Genomic DNA, 18,171 nt, shown 5'->3' with positions numbered 1-18,171 from the left:
CTGCTTTGTTCTCTTATGTAGAAGATGGTCTTTAAATGCTCTGCTACCCACTTTGAATACATTACGTACTTATTCTCAGGTTACGCAGTTCAAGAAGTGGTCCATCATTCCCTTTGACTTACGCTTTCCCAACAAGATAATCACGAAATAGCGACTTAAACACTGCGGTAGATAACAAATAACGCTTTGGATTACTTTAACTTTCTTTATTTATCGCCAGTAGAGCACAAGTCTATTTTATGACCGGTGAAAATGTGCTACGTACATGCCACTCCCGTGAAGTGCAAAAGTTTGGTAGTAATTTGTGCTAAAAGTGGATAAAAAAGGTACTCAAAAGTTGGAGAACGAGTCTAGTTCCAGATCAATCTAGACGTCTAGTCATAAAATCCCGCGGAATTAGATCAACTTTATATTTCTTGCAAAATCGACTGCTCTGTAAGTGATATTATCTTATTATTTTGCAGTGATCCTTATTTTATTAAGATAAGTGATTATTTAGTGACTGTTTGCGAATTAATTAACAGGAATGATAAGTTGAAATGGTTCCTACTGTATAATTTTTGCAATTTAATTGCGATTACAATTTAAAATTGCAATTTAACTGCAAATCTGTAGTTATGACTACCCCACGATCACAATGAACTGCCACAAATACTGCCTGGTTTTCAAAAGACACAAGATTACGTCCAACCTACATTTAATAAATTATTTGCCTTCTTAGAAATTTCGATAACTTCAAAACCACGCCATCTTGACGAAGTAAAGTAGTAATCATGTACTTCGGTTGACAAAGACAAATCAAGAGCGGACTTAACTTCAACACAAAATACGTATATTTCATATCGGGAGTATGAAAAGTTCGTATTTAAAAACGATGCCAATACCGAATCAAGGAGGAGGATTAGGAGGACAAATGGAAATTGGTTCGTCAATCAAACATTCGCGATACGCCTAATAGAGCAAATCGTCCATGCGACCTACGTGAGAAGACGAACAAAATGCAAATGTGGATGGGCAGATACCTTGCATTTGTGCTATGAATTAATTGAAACTTACCTTGTTCACTCCTTGTTGAGTGACCATTCATTGAGTCAGGAGGAAAAGTATCCTCATCTGCAAACAACTCCTCGTTTGCCACCAGCTCAAACCGGTCTTCCGACTGCTTTTGTGTCAGATGGTGAGAAGTGCTTGAAGGGGATGCGACTGTCTTGGCAATGGCAAAGTCGCCGCCGGCATAAAAAACGGTGTTGGAAACAAGGCGATTTGTCTTGAAGTCGTTGCTAGCACTAAGGTGGGAGTGCCGCGGGTGGCGACAGAAGATCTCTGTGAAGCGTCTGTGCCGAAGCGACGTATTAGAAAAGATAACAGCTCTGCGACGGGACCAGACGATCCCTCCCACAAAGGCAAAGAAGATCGTCAACGCGACTACTACTACCATAAATTTGGTTGCTGTTCCAAACTAAACGGGAGGAAAGACACCCTTAGAATGCCCCCATAAATGCTATTTAAATTTAAGAAACGGAATGGACTTGCAAACAAAGCACTAGAATAGTAAAAGCACGGATGATTCTACAATTAGATGACTCACGCTAAAAAAACAACAGTAAGCTTTATTCCATGAACTGAGGAAAAACGTTAATATTTAAGCTCAAACTTCCTGGCTTGTGGAAGCAGAAAATGATTGGAACCTTCCACTGATATTAAAGGAAGATGGAAAATTACGCCACTTCTAAAGCACGCTTTAAATCGGATTCCAGCAGAATTTCATTATATTAGAGGATTTAGGTAAACTCTTGTGCATAAGATAAAACAAGCACTTCTCTTAGCTATCACGATGATAAATTGGATGTGAACTGTGAACCATTAAACTTGTTTTAAGTTCAGATTCAGAAATTTTATATAAACACGTTCGGAGTATACTTTGTTATGACAAAAATTACCGATGAAAACGACTGCATTATTTGCTTGTTGTTTATAATAAAAGTAATGAGGGAAATTAGCTTATGTTATAAAAAAGATAGATTCGTTTATTTTATCGATGTCGACTAGGAGTAGGTAAAACCGGTCAGCACATTTTGTAAGGTAATTTTCAGGATTAAGGCAAGGATTGTGTTGCCGCCAAACAGCGGCCGATATGAAATCTGACTAAGCAGGGAAAAAATTAAATCCTTAAAACAAATAACATATTCACAAACTTCAAGGATAGCTCACAAATTCAGCTATTTTTAAGACTCAAGTTACCAAGATAACAACGGTGATAAATTGGCACCGAACAGTTGGAGGATTGGTCTTAACTCACTTGAATAGATAAATAGTATTGTCTCTCGAATAGAAGTATTCATAGATCACACCTACTTAAGACACCATCATGAAAACGAGACTCATAAAGTTCTTGTGGTATCCTAGATTCTGTCCACATTAGTAGTTCCTAATCCATCCGTTCTGATCCTGAAAGATGCAACACAAACTCGACAAAAACTAGTTTGTTTGAATGAAAAGTATTATTCTCAAATGGCAAATAATGAGAAGCGCCAGAACAAAGTATTAATAGTAGTATGAATGGTCGTACGATCCGGTTTGGGAGAGTCTGATTCACCAATTCCGGATAAGATCACTGCCTCTATCTCTACTAAGCAGCATGTTCATTTAAACCATAGGCAAGCCATCGTAAGAATAAACAGTGAGGTGAACAGATTTGGTTGTTTAAGGAATCTCAACATCTTTAAAAGTGTAAACGGCACGCTCTAAGCTTGCGCAGTTGGCTTGTGAAATGAGGAATCATAACTTAATGAGAGATACAGAAATTGTAAGCCTCCTCCAAGTCTGAGCTGAACAAGGGTCCAAAATGGAGTCATTCATTTTTCAAGAATATTCCTCAACATTCTGAGCGAGTGATAGATCTGAAAAACTTGGAAGCAGGAACTATTATGACGGATATTATAAGATGTCACAGAACTATATGTGAAATAAACTAATTGTGGAAGTTAAGGAAAGTTTCCCAGTAGTTTGGAACGTGAACAGCATCTCCCAAGTTCATAAAACCAAATTTGAAGTAATAAATAAGAAAATTAAAGCAATAGGCTTCTTTTACTTTACACTAACTTAAAACATTCTGAGAATAGAGCAATCTGATCTAATCTATTTCATCTTCAAGGATAGCGCGTATCAGACTCTAGTCCCATAAGAACATTTGGAGAACAAAGGCAACGTAAATAAGTGATGCAAATAGGTAAACTAGACCTGTTACTTTTGAACAAACAATCCACATGATCATCTACTGAAGTGACCAGTGTGGAAGCCGGAAACTGACACTCCGGGTCAAAAGAATAGTCTACAGGCTAAGTCATCATGAAAAGACAGTAAAATTACAATTTCGACTTCTTTTGTAACTGGCCAAAGAGCATTAAAGAACTCATTACAAGGCCACAAATTCAACTTACTGGCTTCGGCTTAGGAGGGCAGTGGCTGGCGAGTGCCTCGAAAGTATAATTGGAGTATGGAGGCTGCCAACCCCCCTGACAACGGTCGCCTGGGATTAGGCGATAGCCGATCATTTCGAGGAGGTGTGGAGCCACCTTCTGACCCAAGAGTTCACAAACGTCAAGAGGAGGGGCATGGGGATTCACTACACATTTACCATCACCATCCAGCTCGCGCCAGTAGCCGTATGTGCTAAAATTCAGATAATCGAAGTGATGGATGCCTATAATGCCTAAAAGAATAATCTAAACACAAAAAATCTCTCTTAAAATGAAGTAATTCGCTTTGAAAATGCGCAAAAGCTGGAGAAGCATAAATTTTGTGGTGAATATCAGTCAAAGGGATCGAAGATCCCTTCTCCAGGGTGGTAACAAGTCGCGCAAGATGAGCTACAAAATAACCACAAAATTTAACTGATAGATATTATTCTTGGAACACGGATATGTTTCGATAACACAACATTACTTCCAAAACTATTGAGTTTTATTATTTTTTGCGTAGACTTTAAATATGCTGGAAAATGAAAGACAGCAACCACGAATGATAAAATCTGTATCCACTTTTTAACGGCCCGTTTTGATAATAATAATTAATAAGTAGCGTACCTAATGAAGAAAAAGGTATGCTCACACAAATGAAAAGGGATATGAAAATCTGAGCTGTTGCTTTTGAGGCAAAAAATGATGGCCAATTAGACATGCTAGAGCTTACAGAAAGATTACCAAATCAGTATTTCAAAATTCGCAATGGTTTAACCCAAACTTTGGTGGCATATGATGATAAATAAATCAAAAAATGCCCTAGAATTGCCTGTAACATGTCTTCAAGTGGCAAAGTAAAAATGCCAAAAAGTAGAAGTTCTGAAAAAAGTCATGGAAATCACATAAAGCAGGAAAAACAATTAGACATTTTGACTGATTAATAACATACTTTGACGATCTGATAAGAAAGCTTAAATGCCTTTACTATTTGACTATTTATATGAAATGAGTTTCACGAAGCGAAACACCAAATTTATGAGTTGTTAATTTATCAATAGGAACAATGTTTTAGCGACGATTTAAGTAGCCAAATCCAGATGTTTTGCAAACAAGCACAGGGCAACGAGAAAACCATCATTAGGGGTGGTATAAAACCTAATCGCTCTGGAATGTCCTGTCCATTTGATGGGTGATTTTGAAGCTTTTGATAAACCGTTGTGGATTACTCCACGGTTGCAAAATGAAATCAGTAAAGGGCATCTGAGACAAGTCGTAACATAATTTGCTTAACATTTCACTTAACGCTTGCTTGCAATTGAAGTAGGTTTCCACATACAAAAATATATCCTTTTACTAATGTTTTTAAGTAATAAGGCACCAACGTGGAAATGGTGGATGGGACTATCTTACCATTCGTAGTCCTGTTCCGTGCAGGAGCAAATTTCATAGGACTGGAGAGATCGGAAGTCTGATCTTGAGAAGCATCTTTAAAAGCAAAAATGTGCACTTTTAAGATTTCATGAAGGGATGGGTTTAAAAAACAGTACACTGCAGCAAAACAGAAAAAGGTATTAGCATCTGGACAAGCTTATAAGCCTGCTGTGTTGCCTGAGCGATCTTTTGGGGCATTCCAGGTCTAAAAGTTTTTGCGTTCTGGAGCTACAAGTCGTGCTATGACCATGCATGAAACTTGGTACGATTTTTAGTGCCAACAAGTTCAACTGACATTGCATTCTCAACAATTGTCTTACTGTAAGACAATAACCCCATTTTTACAGCATAAATCAGTCATAAAAAGGCCTAAAACAAACTATGCTATTGGGAATCCAGGTGTAGCGACTGAAGGAATCATGTGAAAGAGTTTATTGAGCGGGAGAGAGGAAGGTCATCGCACTTAAACCTACAGAGAATTCTCCTTCAGCCGATAGGATGTCTCCCGAACACCAAGTAAGCAGCCGTCGTTAGGATCATTGTGTTTGACGCCAGTCTGATGAGGATACCAGAGATCGTAGTCCTCAACGGTGCCTTAATAAGCGGCAAAAAACAGGCAGTATTATGGATGCATATTTCGCCTGAAGGGCTTGACCCGGTGTGACACCGGCTGACAGATGTTTGGTACGAATAGGCGTACTGCTGGATGCGGGTTGACAGAAATGTAAACAAGCTGCGGGTAAACAGTATCATGAAGGTCATGCGTAGGGTGGAGGAAAAGAACACCCGAAATACAAATTTTCCCATGGAAAGACTGCCACCGTTTATCAATTAGAACGGATTCCTCAGGATTCGATGAAGAAGAAAATATCGACACGACATTTTGCGGTCTTGACTTCTGCTTGATTTCGAAAGTGAATTTTGACCATTCTCAAGGAATCAAAGGGCTCTGATACCCCTCCTAATTAAGTTCACTTGAAATTTAAGGGTGTTTTCACCCAAAACTGACGTTCAATTTATTATTGACGCTTTTTATTAGAAAATGGGTGTTAAAAGAAATACCTATCTATCGTCATTAAATGCAATCGGATAGGTAATAATCAATTCGAAATCTTTTGTGTATTTTTACATGACATGGGCGTTTAAAATGGGTAGACAGGGGTTCTCTTGAAAAGCGGTCTTCTTGCTCGTTTATTTAGGTGGACTGAGGTGAAACTAAAAGTGCTTGGAAATTAGCTGCTACATTTTTTAAAACATCAAAACACATATTCATAAGAAAATAGTGCCTTCATTGTTTAAGCGCAAAGTCCAATTTACTAACTTTAATCCACGCAACCAAAAAGTCCTCTCATATATCGTCCTTCGAAAAGTGCAACCGTTTTTCTTTTCGTTAACGTATGAATGAGAGACAAGAATGTTGAAAATCTAACGTCCCGTTGGACAAATCTGCTTAAGCCGATGAATGTGAGTGGAACAGACCAGTCTCCATCTACTTCAAACGTTCGTCAATGCAAGCATAGGAAAACCGCCACGCCTGGCTTTCGAATATGGGGTGTTTAGAATTCCACTTTATGATTCGGTGGAGTAAAATGTGCAAGGAAACGTTCAGTAATAAAGAGAGCACTCAAATTAATTGACCATTTTCTAACTTTGAGTATCATGCAGAATATAATTTAGGAACAGAAAACCAAAAATAAAACCAAAGCGGACGTTATCTGGGGAATAAGGCAAATTGTTTTACGCATTTTCAATGATAACAAGCCTCAGCAAGCACATTTCCGTATTTAAGCTAGTTGCAACCGTTCAAACAGAATAAACAAACGAATGGCTAGTTATTGTCCGAGAGGAAAACACATACCTTTTGTTCATTCACTCGGACAATCACACAACTGAACTCTGGTAAACAATGAGGTAATTATTTTCGTTTGAGTTGGCGCAGCTTCGTCACACGTTAATGAATAATGCTTTTAGTGTTTCTGCGGTTGGCATAATACAAATCTAAATATATCTAATAACCATATTACAATGAAACTTATCATTTTTCATTCGAGATTGCTTGCCAAAAAAACACAATCTTCATCTAACCGAAAAAAGCATATTTAGTCGAACAAACACTGTGAATTAAATTTAACAAACCCTGCCCACCAACACCGACATAGCTAGCATGCCACACTAGCATGGTGGGGAAATTCCCGTGTTTTCGAGCATAACTAATGGCGTTTTGCGTGAAGTGTACCGCACGCCTGTCCCAAAAACTTGTAGCCTCTGGTTTCCAAATAACCTCATGTCATTGCACGGACTTTTCGCTCGTGAGGTTAAGCCCTCGCGCTTGTAAGCATGTGACACAGGCTAAATTAGTGGTGGCACCAGGTAGGATAAACAATCAGATCCTCCCTCTGGCACACACATACAGTAGCAGACAAACAACACGACGACTACGTGAGGGTAATAAACAGGTCGTGAACTTACAGTTCTTTGTGATGAACCCGTTGCTGGCAAAATCGACAACAGCCACACGCCAGCGCTGACTGACCGTACCGTAGCCGTAGACCGCCACAGTCATCGCGTGGCCACCAGGCTCGGTGACAAGGCCGGTGAACACAATCGTCTCCTCCTCCATAAGCAGAAGGGAAGACGTGGTCTGGAGCGTGGCCCTGTCCGTTGAGAAGATCGACTGTTTCGTCGGTGGTGATGGAGAGACCTCATCAATTTTCTTATCCACGGCTGCAAAAGCAGGTTTAATGGAAGGTGTGAGGGGGATGTTGTGCCAGCAGCGACCTCCATCTGTGCTGAAACGCAAAATGTCCACCCAAAGGGTATCTGCGGGCACAGCGACTATGAGGCCACCTCGATTTGCTATCTGGTAGTGGTGCGGTCCATCCAATCCCTAAAAGCAAAACACGGATGTTTCTACCTACTCTCAAAGATATTTCTGCCATTTCTGATAACATTAGTTGCTGGGTCTCTACCAGAGATTGTGCTGATGTTTGTGCTGAGTAAATTTTACGCCTATCTACGAGATAAGAATATATCCGTGGGTAAATTTCTAGCAGTTGCAGTTCTACCCGTAAGCATAGTAAAAATATGCAGCAGCTAGAAGCAATTTACTTGACGAAAGTGAAATTGCTCTGAGTCTGGAGTTTTACTTAAAACGAGCCTCGAGCTTGCCACTGGGGAAGAGGACGAGCGAATGCGGAAGACACAAAAGCTTGCCTGCGATGGCTTTTAGTCGTATGTGTACGTACATCGTCCTCGTTGAGTCTGACATGGAGTCTGAAGTAGTGGGACAAGTTAAAGCTACTTCATGTCCGCGTTGACTGCACCAGTAAACAGGAAACTCTGTGTAGAATTTTTAAATAAAGTGAATAATTGATGAAATCGAAACAGCAAAGAAACGAACGAAACTAGCAATAATCATTAGTTTGCGTAACTGGGAAAAATTTGGCAAAAAAACGTTCACAACTAAATTATTTTTGTCATAAGAGCACACTGAAATCTACGGTTATAAAAACTGTGGGAACATTCTAGAGAATCATAAAACAGCTAGTGAGGATTTAAACTAAATTACAATCTATATCCCTAAAATAGGAGGGAAATTTGCGTTCGGAAAATTTTAAAATTAAAAAGGTTTTTTCGAAAATTTCAATGTTTTGATGTGAGTTAAAATTCACTACAGGATAGGGAAAATGTGAGATTTACCAGAACACAAAAATGCTTAGTTTCCGGACAAATATGTGGGGAATCCTACAGTATAAGAATAATAGTTTCAATTTTATCAGCACAAAATATTTAACAGGGAGTACATTAACATTTTTAGCAATGTCAACACATGAAATCATTTTCGCTGTACCTTAATTCCATTTATTAGATCGTTGCAGGATATTATCTGGGATTTTATTGACCCAGTTTAAGTGATGGACGAATCCAAAGCTTTCATCTTTAAATACAAGCAAATTTCATTTGGTGAAAATCTTTTTATTATTGAGGCAATAGCAGACTGTTAGCTTATTAAGGTGGTGAAAAATAATCACAGTTGAGCTGTTCTCTCACTAATTGACATTTCGAAAAAAAGATGCCAGCGATTCCTCTTGCATTTGGCCCAGACTGAAACCCGCAAGACCAAAACTAGGATGTTAGGAAACGCAACCTTCGACAATTTATGCGAAATAAGGTTGAAGGCATTAGATACGTCCAATAAGTTGCAGCTCCAGATAAATAAAGATTAACAAGCAAAATCAAAATTGATTTGTGGGAAGGGAAATGACTTTTTCAATTTTCAATAAGGAAGAAACAGTCAGGCTGGGCCTTACCAAAGATGACATCGCGGACAAAGATGTGATTTTTTGTTATTTCCCCTCCGAGTGCAAAAAAAAACTTCTGTAGGCGTGAAGTGATAAAGAACCCACTGAGTCACACTCTCGATCATGAACAGGAAAATTGGTGGAAGGACGCAGTCATTAGCATGTCTGAGGCACTTATTTTTCAACCAATGGGACTTTCCCACACACACACACACACGCCAATGAATTCAAACCCACAAAGGACAGCTGTGATCACCATTAGTACTACTCCTCTGACACTACCCTAGACAAGATCTAGGGCTTTGGGGGAGGCTGTCGAAGCATTCGTTTGAATCGGAGGCTTCCATGCATGCTCCTTCGTTAAAAGTTGGAAAGACGTAAGCGTGAGATTGTCTTGGTATTGTGGGCATAAAATAGGAGAAAAAAATGCTATTTTTGCAAAATTAGAAAAATTAATTTCCTAGTTCTTAGGCGGTAGGAGGAAATTTCACTCTGCCCACCTTTAACTAGGCGAATCGATTCAAAAAAATAACAAAACAACTATGCTTTAGCAAGGTCTCTTAAAATACTCTATTTTCACTTCTGCCTAGGCTTCATTTGGAGCCTAGAAAAAATTCACGACACTCATTCCAACCTTTCAGAGACCATATTTCAAAGTAAACTCAGCCAAACACTGTAAACACGAAAATGACATTTGCAGTGTTTACCAAAAAGCATTAGCGACCAGGAAATAAGTCAAAAAAATGGATCTACGCCTTCGCTTTATGCAAAGTATTATTATGAGTTAGTGTTTGCAAATCTAAGGTGGAATTTAGCAAAGCATATTTGACAGAAATATCTGAAATATATAACACAAAAGTATTTCTTGAAAAAAAACTAATTTGGCTTTAACTTTAACGGAAACTGTAGAAGAGAGGTGTTTAGACAAACTCACTAGAATAAACTTTTAAAGTATTTCATTCTTGGAGAGTAGAAAAATATCATAAAAAACAAAACGAGCATTTGAAGAACATTGACAACCAGGAAAGAAGTACTAAAAGATGTAGTGTTTTAGAAAACCTTCACTTTCTTCATTAGAATTTTTCATAAATTCCCTGAGAGCTTTATATTGACAACGGAATGTGGACACAGATCGAGAAATACTTAAAAACAAAGTTCAGTGAGAACGTTGGGAGCAAATTTAGTTGCCAAATTAATCTCCATTAGTTACTAAATAAGAGGCCCTAAGCAAAGTTAAATTAGAATGAAAATCAAAAAAAAAAGCAAAATCACGCAAATCCGTGGCTCATGGTGCTGTCTGGAAACACCGCACTCAATTCGGCTAACCTCAGTCGTCTTCCCTACACAAATTTTCAGCAGAGATAGTAATTCCCGTAAAACAACGAGAAAAGACGGAGGTCATTTGGGAAATTCTACTACAACTAAATAAGTTACCTGTCCTTTAATCCAGCTGCTAACGGAAGACACTTTCAGGTGGGTTTTACTATAGCTCTAAGCGAATATATCGGAATAACAAAATGCGAGAGAAGGAAAAATTAAACTGAGACCTACTTTGTGCCAGGTGTATCCGCCATCGACAGAGATGAAGACATCGGCAGGAATGGTTTTGAGGTGAGTGGCGACATGTCCATGTACAAGGATCAGCCCACGAGCCGTTGATGTTGCCAAGGGCGGTGAAGCGACCACACGTTTCCGGAGGCTAAACTGGTTACTCACTTGCAATCCACACACCTAGAGGGTGAGTAAACACATCTCCATGGCCATCGTCGTTAAGCCCGCCACATCCCCACTTGACATTTGTTGGGGCGATGAAAGGGTGTAAGCAAAACCACGAGAGCGATAGTAACCTGGCCCAGGGACACGGTCGCTAACGTTCCCATTTTCCAAAAACCAGACGTAAGTTTTAGACGGTAGCAATCTATATTGTCGCTCCTTCACACCTTAGAAGCATGCCATCAGACAACGTAAGGAAAGTTTGTATGGATTCAAAATTTCACTGATCCTCAATACATTTTCCAAATCTCTTTGATGAAAGGATTGCATAAGAGCGTTATTTTAATAATTTGAAAGGACCTTTCTCGGAATTTAAATTCAACACCACCCAATACCATGAGGGTCGTTTGACCTCAATGTTTGCACTTTATCCAGATAGGATGCTTTTTCACGATTCTTGTAAGTCTACCCATCAAACTTTTTTTTAAATCAAAACACGATACGTTTATCATAAAATTTCAGCTCCGTTGAGTATTCTTGCATTCGTGCAAAGTTGAGGTAAGTGGGTTTCGAGTTTTGAGTTAGGCAACTTCCATGTCGTGGATTGTCGTGGCATGATGTTTAACCTGATCGTTATCGATATCAATGCCACCACTACCTCCTCCCCTCACATCCCACATGATTCACATAGACGCGCCCACGTACTGGGGTTATTCACAAGTGTCCCGATTAATAGGAGACGGCAATTACCGGGAGCAAATATGCAGCCACTCCTCATTCATTCATTCAGTCAGTCACCAGTTGGCCAAGCAGGTAGGTGGGCAAGCGGCTGAATAAACTTCATCCCAGGTGTTGGTGATGTTAACCGGTAGCAGAGTAGAGGGTTTCCATTCGACTGATATTTTATCGCATGTCATTTAGAGAGCAATAGCAGGGTGGTGCACAATATCCCAGTAATTCTTCGCAGTGTCCCAGTGGATTAGAACTGAGTAGCTGATGATAGCTGTAGGAATCACCCAAATTTACATACCGAAACAGAAATCGATATTACATCAGTATGACCTATTTCCGCATAAAACCTCTTAAAGATGATGCTTTTCTACCGGCTGTGGAGATTACATAATTACATATACTTTTGCTTGAAAATTCTGATAAAACTAATTTACTTAGGCTTTTCCACTAGTACCAACTCTGAAGAAAGTAAAAAGGACAGTTGTTGACTTTTTTTCTAGAAAAAAAGACCCCCTAACTTCCAAAAAACGGAAATTCATGCAGTCAAACTTATAGTTTCTAGTCGGGGATTGAGTATTAGTATAAACTCAAGTTAGGCGAATGTTCATAGCTTGTCCAACATACACCAGTACTCCATAAACTAGACATGGCACACATATCCCTTTTCGATAGCGTTTTCACTTTGGAAGAACCCTAGAGTAGGTATACTATCAAGATAGCTCAATAAAAAATCGTTGAAGACATAAAACTCACCATAGTATAACCGAAATATACGCTCACCTCGTGTTAATGCCTGAAATATAGCATTCCCATCGACTGTGAATTATTAAAACCCCCGAATAAATAGATGGGCGAAATGATGAAATAAGTAACAACAGTTTGCAAATCAAACAAGTCAATAACTAAAAGGTGGAAGCCTAAAAGACTTAACAAATGATGGCCTGGATAACTTTTTCGACAAGTGGCAGTGAGGAGCAGACTAGCAAAAGGAAAATAAAATCCACCACCGTTTTATTTATTGTAGATTAGCAAAAATAACAATGCAACATCGCAATACGTAGCCTGCTTGTTTGACTTTCGGTTTTGGTAAAGGTACCACTTTGGGTCTCCGCCATTGTGCCTTCGCCGGGTGAGCTGGCTCCCGGGCCATGTATTACATCCGAGTATAATAGCTTCTTTCGTCTCCAGGGAAGTCTCGGGGCGCCACAATGGTGGGCATTTATCTTGATTTCTACTGTGGGGTGATAAACCCTAGCGGGGCGGAAGAAGTGCGTATGCTGCGGATGAGAGAATTGGTGACGACTCATAACAGAAGGGCTGAAAATGATGTCTACCTTTGGCAACTATCCCAGTACCATGGACTGCAGGAAAGCTATTAACAACGGAAGCATCATTTGCCATGAACCACCCGAAAATGTACCTTATGGAGCTGTCAGCCGTTCCTGTATGACGTTATCAAAAATGCGAAAATGGGAAACCTCCTTCACTTCCCTACTGGCTAGATAGAATCCAGATAGATGAGCGGGGAGCTCTGAAGTGAGAACAATATGGTAAGGAGAAAGTCTAAACCTTGTGTTGAATCGGACGCCATCGACCCCCGAAGAGGAAACATTTTCCAGCAAGCTTAACCCGCAATATCTATATCCCTTTCATAATCGCTACCCAATAGAGCATGTCCCCATTTAACACGTCTATTCATTCCAAGGGTATGAAGACCAAGGCGAAAGGGATAAACGTTGAACCTATTACAGCATGCTAAGAAAAAAAAGCCATTTTACTGCTGTCAACAATTTGAAAAATTACCCAACAAATTAAGCCAGCCTCTACACTTGTTGGTCGAACTTGTAAAACTACTGACTTTATTGGAAGTACAAACAGGAGTTTCAATCCCATGATTGACGGAACGCTAAAGAAGCAGATCGCCATTTTTAGGACCCGAATTCGCTTTTTGCTAATAGGTGTTTAAATATGGCCTAGATGAGAGATTGTGCTAAAGGAAACAGCGTCTAGAACCTTTACAGATTACTAACAATTAATTCATGGAGACTTTTGGCACTTATAACTGCAGCGTGGGCTGAAGACCTTTATGTTCCACTGAGGACGATGCTAATAATGGTCGTGAAACGATATACGCCAAATGAAGCACTTGCAAATGACTTTTCTAATCTTGAATATGTAAGGCAATCCGATTAATCAACACTATTTAGGCGGCGCCTATTAAGTTACACATCAATAGAGCAGTTGTAAGGCATAAACGTTCCATTTGCTAGCATTCACTTCCTCATTTCCGTCAGTTGTACAGGTTTTTTGCTTCTGACTCAAATTGATACCGAGTTCCTGATTAAAAACCAAAATGTTAAGTGAAAGTTTATCAGGATGATTCCGTGGATGAGGGGATAATATGAGTCCATTAATTTTGGCTTTCTAAAAAACAGAACAAAGGTCTAACATGTGGAAAACCGTCCATACCTATTCTCCTTTTTCTTTTACACTAAAAGAAATGACGAACCTATTTATAAGAGGAATCAACAGATTAATGAGCAAAATTTGGTTTAGAAGCCACTAACTTAGGACGTGTTGAAGAGAAATAGCTTTAATAAAGATGGCAAAATGGGTTTGTAGAAATAAAGCGCCCTATAAGGAAACTGGTAGACCGTGAATGAGCTGAAATTCATTTGCTGTTAAATGCTTACAAATAGGCATACGAGTGAAAAGGGAATTTCGGCTCACTGTAACAGGCAAAAACTGAATCCATGCTTTAGATAAAGTCTACTTTTCCTTACCGCCAATTTAAACAGACAATACCTAGAAGATATCCTGGCATTAATTCTAACAACCTGACTTACGAGTTCAAAAGCTCTACCGGAGACGTTGACAGCAACAGACTTGAGAGGCTGCGCAGAGGCTGCGGAATCTGAGGAGGCTACTTCAGCCTGTTCACTAATCATCTTGCCCCGCGAGGGAAGGTCGCAGGAGAGTCCCTCAGGCACGGGAAGAGGTTGCCAGGTGGAGCCTCGATCATGAGTGATGACAGTTCGCAGGGTGGTGTCAGGGTTCATTTGGGTGGCCAGGAAAGTGCCAGGAATGGAGAGGATGCGGAAAAAGTCAGTGACGGTGGCATGATTGGGGTAGAAGTGACGTCTCAGTGACTCTGTGAACACGGTTCCTGTGCTATCCGAGACGTACAGGATGCCATGGCCAGTGTCTAGGAAAAGGTAGACATTCAAGTATGAGTATTAACCTTCAGTGTCTTCTAATCCCTACTTTTAACAACTCAATGTCTCTTCAAAACTGGTACACCTCTGTCAAGATTATTTGTGACTAACCCTTAGAAATCAAAGGTAAACCTTTATTCTACCCGAATCAACAGCCACACGAAACGGAATATAGTAAATATAAGACTTTTCGCGTGAAATAATAATGATTAATTCTTTGAGAACCATGCGCGCAAAAAGTGAAACAATGAATCTGCCAACTCCCCTTAAGCAATTTTCATGCAGACACTTTGGGCGGTAGAAAGTAAGTTGCGATGTATAATAGGGTGAAACAAATGGGTGATGACATACTACTTGCTAAATGGATGGTAGAGAGACACATCAATGCAAAAGGCTGAAGTAGGCAGCGCTTTGCAGGACTCAAGTTTAAATAAAAAAAGATTTTGGCAATTAAGGTACAAAAACAAAATCATAACACACCTCTCAGTTGTAGAAAATTAAAAGGTATGGGAAAGTAGTTACGCGACAAGAATGCTCACGTAATTCTGGGTTTTATAACAATAAGAGAGGCGGTAAATTTCAATATACTTTCCCACATCTCCCTTTCTGAGATTAGAATGTAAGCATTAGATTTTCTAGGCAAGTGAATAAAATTTTGTAAGTTTTGAATACAAAAAGTTCTATTAAATGTGTACTGGACATTAATCTTTCGCACAGTTAGAAAGTAGCGAAAATACTAGTGTACTGAAGAAAAGTAGATTGTTCATTTATCTGCAAATCTCAAAATATATTGGCACAGGTTTCACACTTCTATTACAACTCAAAATTATTGTCTCGAAAGCTATGGAAAGAAAATGAATTATAGATATTCTGAAGAATATAAACAGAGAAACTGGGCACCTAGTACTCCTTTTAAATTGGATGCAAGCATAATCCTCTCTTTATGTGGCGAAAAAACCAACATAGAAACACTGAAGTGGTAGAAGTGTTCAGCGGGATGGATATCGAATAAACTCATCACATGGCAGCAGATTGAAACTGCTTGCGTATTCCACAATTAAGTGATTATGTGGTTGGGCAATAGTAAACCGACGTACATAATTTGGGGAAAATCACCGTACGAATTCTAAGAAAAAAGGACTTTTAAACAGATATTTATCATCTCTTACAAACTCACATGCTCATGCGAAAGACAAATCCGTTTTGCGCGAAAAAAAGAAAGTAGAGTAAGGCCAACGACCGGATTCGCAGTTTGGATTAAGGTCGCACTACCAACGTGAATATGAACGTTCTAGAAAAGCTGCTTTTTTTTCATAGTGAACGCAATCAGCACCGCTACCATCGTCCGCATTATCTAGGTGAGCCAACTAAGCGCATGTTCACAATGTAACATATTCAGCCAACTTTAGTTTCAACAACCGTCGTGTTGCTGAAACAGCAGCCGGCGCAAAACCGGGTGCGGCACCGACAATACAGTTCATCAACACGTCTAAAAGCTCAAAATACACTGTTGCAGAAGCGCAAGTGAAGCCGCGTTGAAGGAGAGTGGAACTTTTCTATAATATGCATCAGTACGAGGAATATTCGAGATAAATCTACTTCACAATAAAACAACTCACCACCAGGTTCGTCGACATGTAGAAATACACAGTCCTTTTCGATTTCTAGCACACTAAAGAACTATACCAAGGAAAAAAATTTGTGTGAAATGAGTTCAAACTAGTCATAATTAAGCACAAAATTTAGATAAACACTTAAACAGAGAATTAAAGAAAATATGAAATCTTAAAAAATCCTCTAAAGTTTGTACAGCATCGTATTTATATCTTTGAAAGGATGTACAAATAATTCAGTGACGGCTTAGATCCGGCTTTTTCCTCATTAGTTCAGCTAAAATAAAACGCTTTCTAAAACTTAAAATCAACCCTATGTTTAGCATCAGACTAAGATTTGAAAGTTCCGGTAAGGTAACTTCTACAACTAACGGCTACCGTTAGCATTGCTAAATGACAAGTAGCTAATCATGCTATCACCCTCAGACAAAGTGAGAACTTAATGAAGTCAATATATTTAGAAGTAAAGAAACGAATTCAAATTTGAATTGATTCATGACCAAATCATGTTATGCTAGGCATCTCATTTTAAGAGATAAAAACTCACTTGATCAGAAAAAACGGTGGGAAGATAAACACGCCGGAAGCTATTTCCACCGTCATCGGACACGCTGAGTTGAAGAAGATTCCTCTCCTCATCAGCAAAGTGAGCAGCGTAGAGGAAACGTCCGGAAGGCTCGTACTGTGATCTTCCGGAGTCTTCCTCGAGATCAGCGTCACTTCGCATAACCTCAGGGGCCCAGATTTTACGTACATTTACCAAGATGACTCTCCAATTTTTCCCACTGTCCTCAGACTTGGAGAGAGTAAAAGCGCCTCGGTTACCGGTTGCTGCAGTGAAAAATATGGACATAATAGGTCGATTGTTAACTGAAATAAGAGTAAATTGAAGGTCTATGAATATAGTGGCTGTGGAAGGCATTAAAAGTGTTATTTGAGAATAAATGAATTTGATCAACTGAAAATAAAGAATCCGCGTCTCCCTCGATTAACATGAGTTATTATAAAGCGACCATTTATAAAGTTTCCCTTCTATACTACAGGGAAAAATTATTTAAACAAAAACAATACCGAACTCACATTTTTTAACAACCTTTCCATGGAGGGCATACAATGAGCTTTTGCTATCAACGTTAAAGCTAGACCAAAAACATTCCTGGACATTTCGCAATACCAATTCCCATGTGATACCACCATCCTGGGAAACAAAAAGAGACTGGTTGATGGAGTTACAAACATGAAGTCAAAACTTACTTTTGTATGAACTTCTAAAGTAAGCACTAGATTGGACTGAGAATCACGAGGAGCAAACTTAAGCTTCCCATTCAAAATAAATGGTAATGTGGATTTCCTCCAATGCCTCCCAGAGTCAACAGTCGAATAGATAAGCGAATTATTTCTGTCGTGCGGGTCATGACAAATAACATAAATCTTTACTAAATTCCATCACGCTATCACTCGAGTACGTACTTTTCTCATTCGATGATAAATTTTCCGTGTTTGAAGGCCGTTCTCACGTTTTATATAAATTTCCTCCCCAAGATTTGCAGTAATTTTTTCGAAGGTTTTCCCATTGTCGATACTAAGGATTTCAAGTAGGGAATCTGGAATACCTTCGGTAAATATCTGAAGATTGACCAAGACCCTGTTCACTTTCACTCATTGTAACTAAAATAATGACCTAAAAATGAAATCATGAACGCCG

At 39.2% G+C, this 18,171-nt stretch overlaps 1 protein-coding gene across 1 annotated transcript; it reads right to left on the bottom strand. All coding sequences in view use genetic code 11, as the record gives it.

The window, feature by feature from the left end:
• Window positions 1-951: 951 nt before the first annotated feature.
• On the bottom strand, window positions 952-17,319 carry EGR_07154 (Sortilin; the record flags this gene model as incomplete). The annotated part of the gene is made up of 9 exons (XM_024496403.1): window positions 952-977; window positions 1,057-1,459; window positions 3,441-3,672; window positions 5,366-5,486; window positions 7,362-7,779; window positions 10,745-10,924; window positions 14,485-14,843; window positions 16,473-16,533; window positions 17,014-17,319. 9 exons carry the CDS (start codon window positions 17,317-17,319, stop codon window positions 952-954), a joined length of 2,106 nt encoding a protein of 701 aa, XP_024349158.1.
• Window positions 17,320-18,171: the final 852 nt, after the last annotated feature.

This window comes from Echinococcus granulosus (assembly GCF_000524195.1).
Source record: "Echinococcus granulosus chromosome Unknown EG_S00071, whole genome shotgun sequence".
Lineage (NCBI taxonomy): Eukaryota > Metazoa > Platyhelminthes > Cestoda > Cyclophyllidea > Taeniidae > Echinococcus > Echinococcus granulosus.
This window is presented reverse-complemented; position numbering and strand designations above follow the sequence as displayed.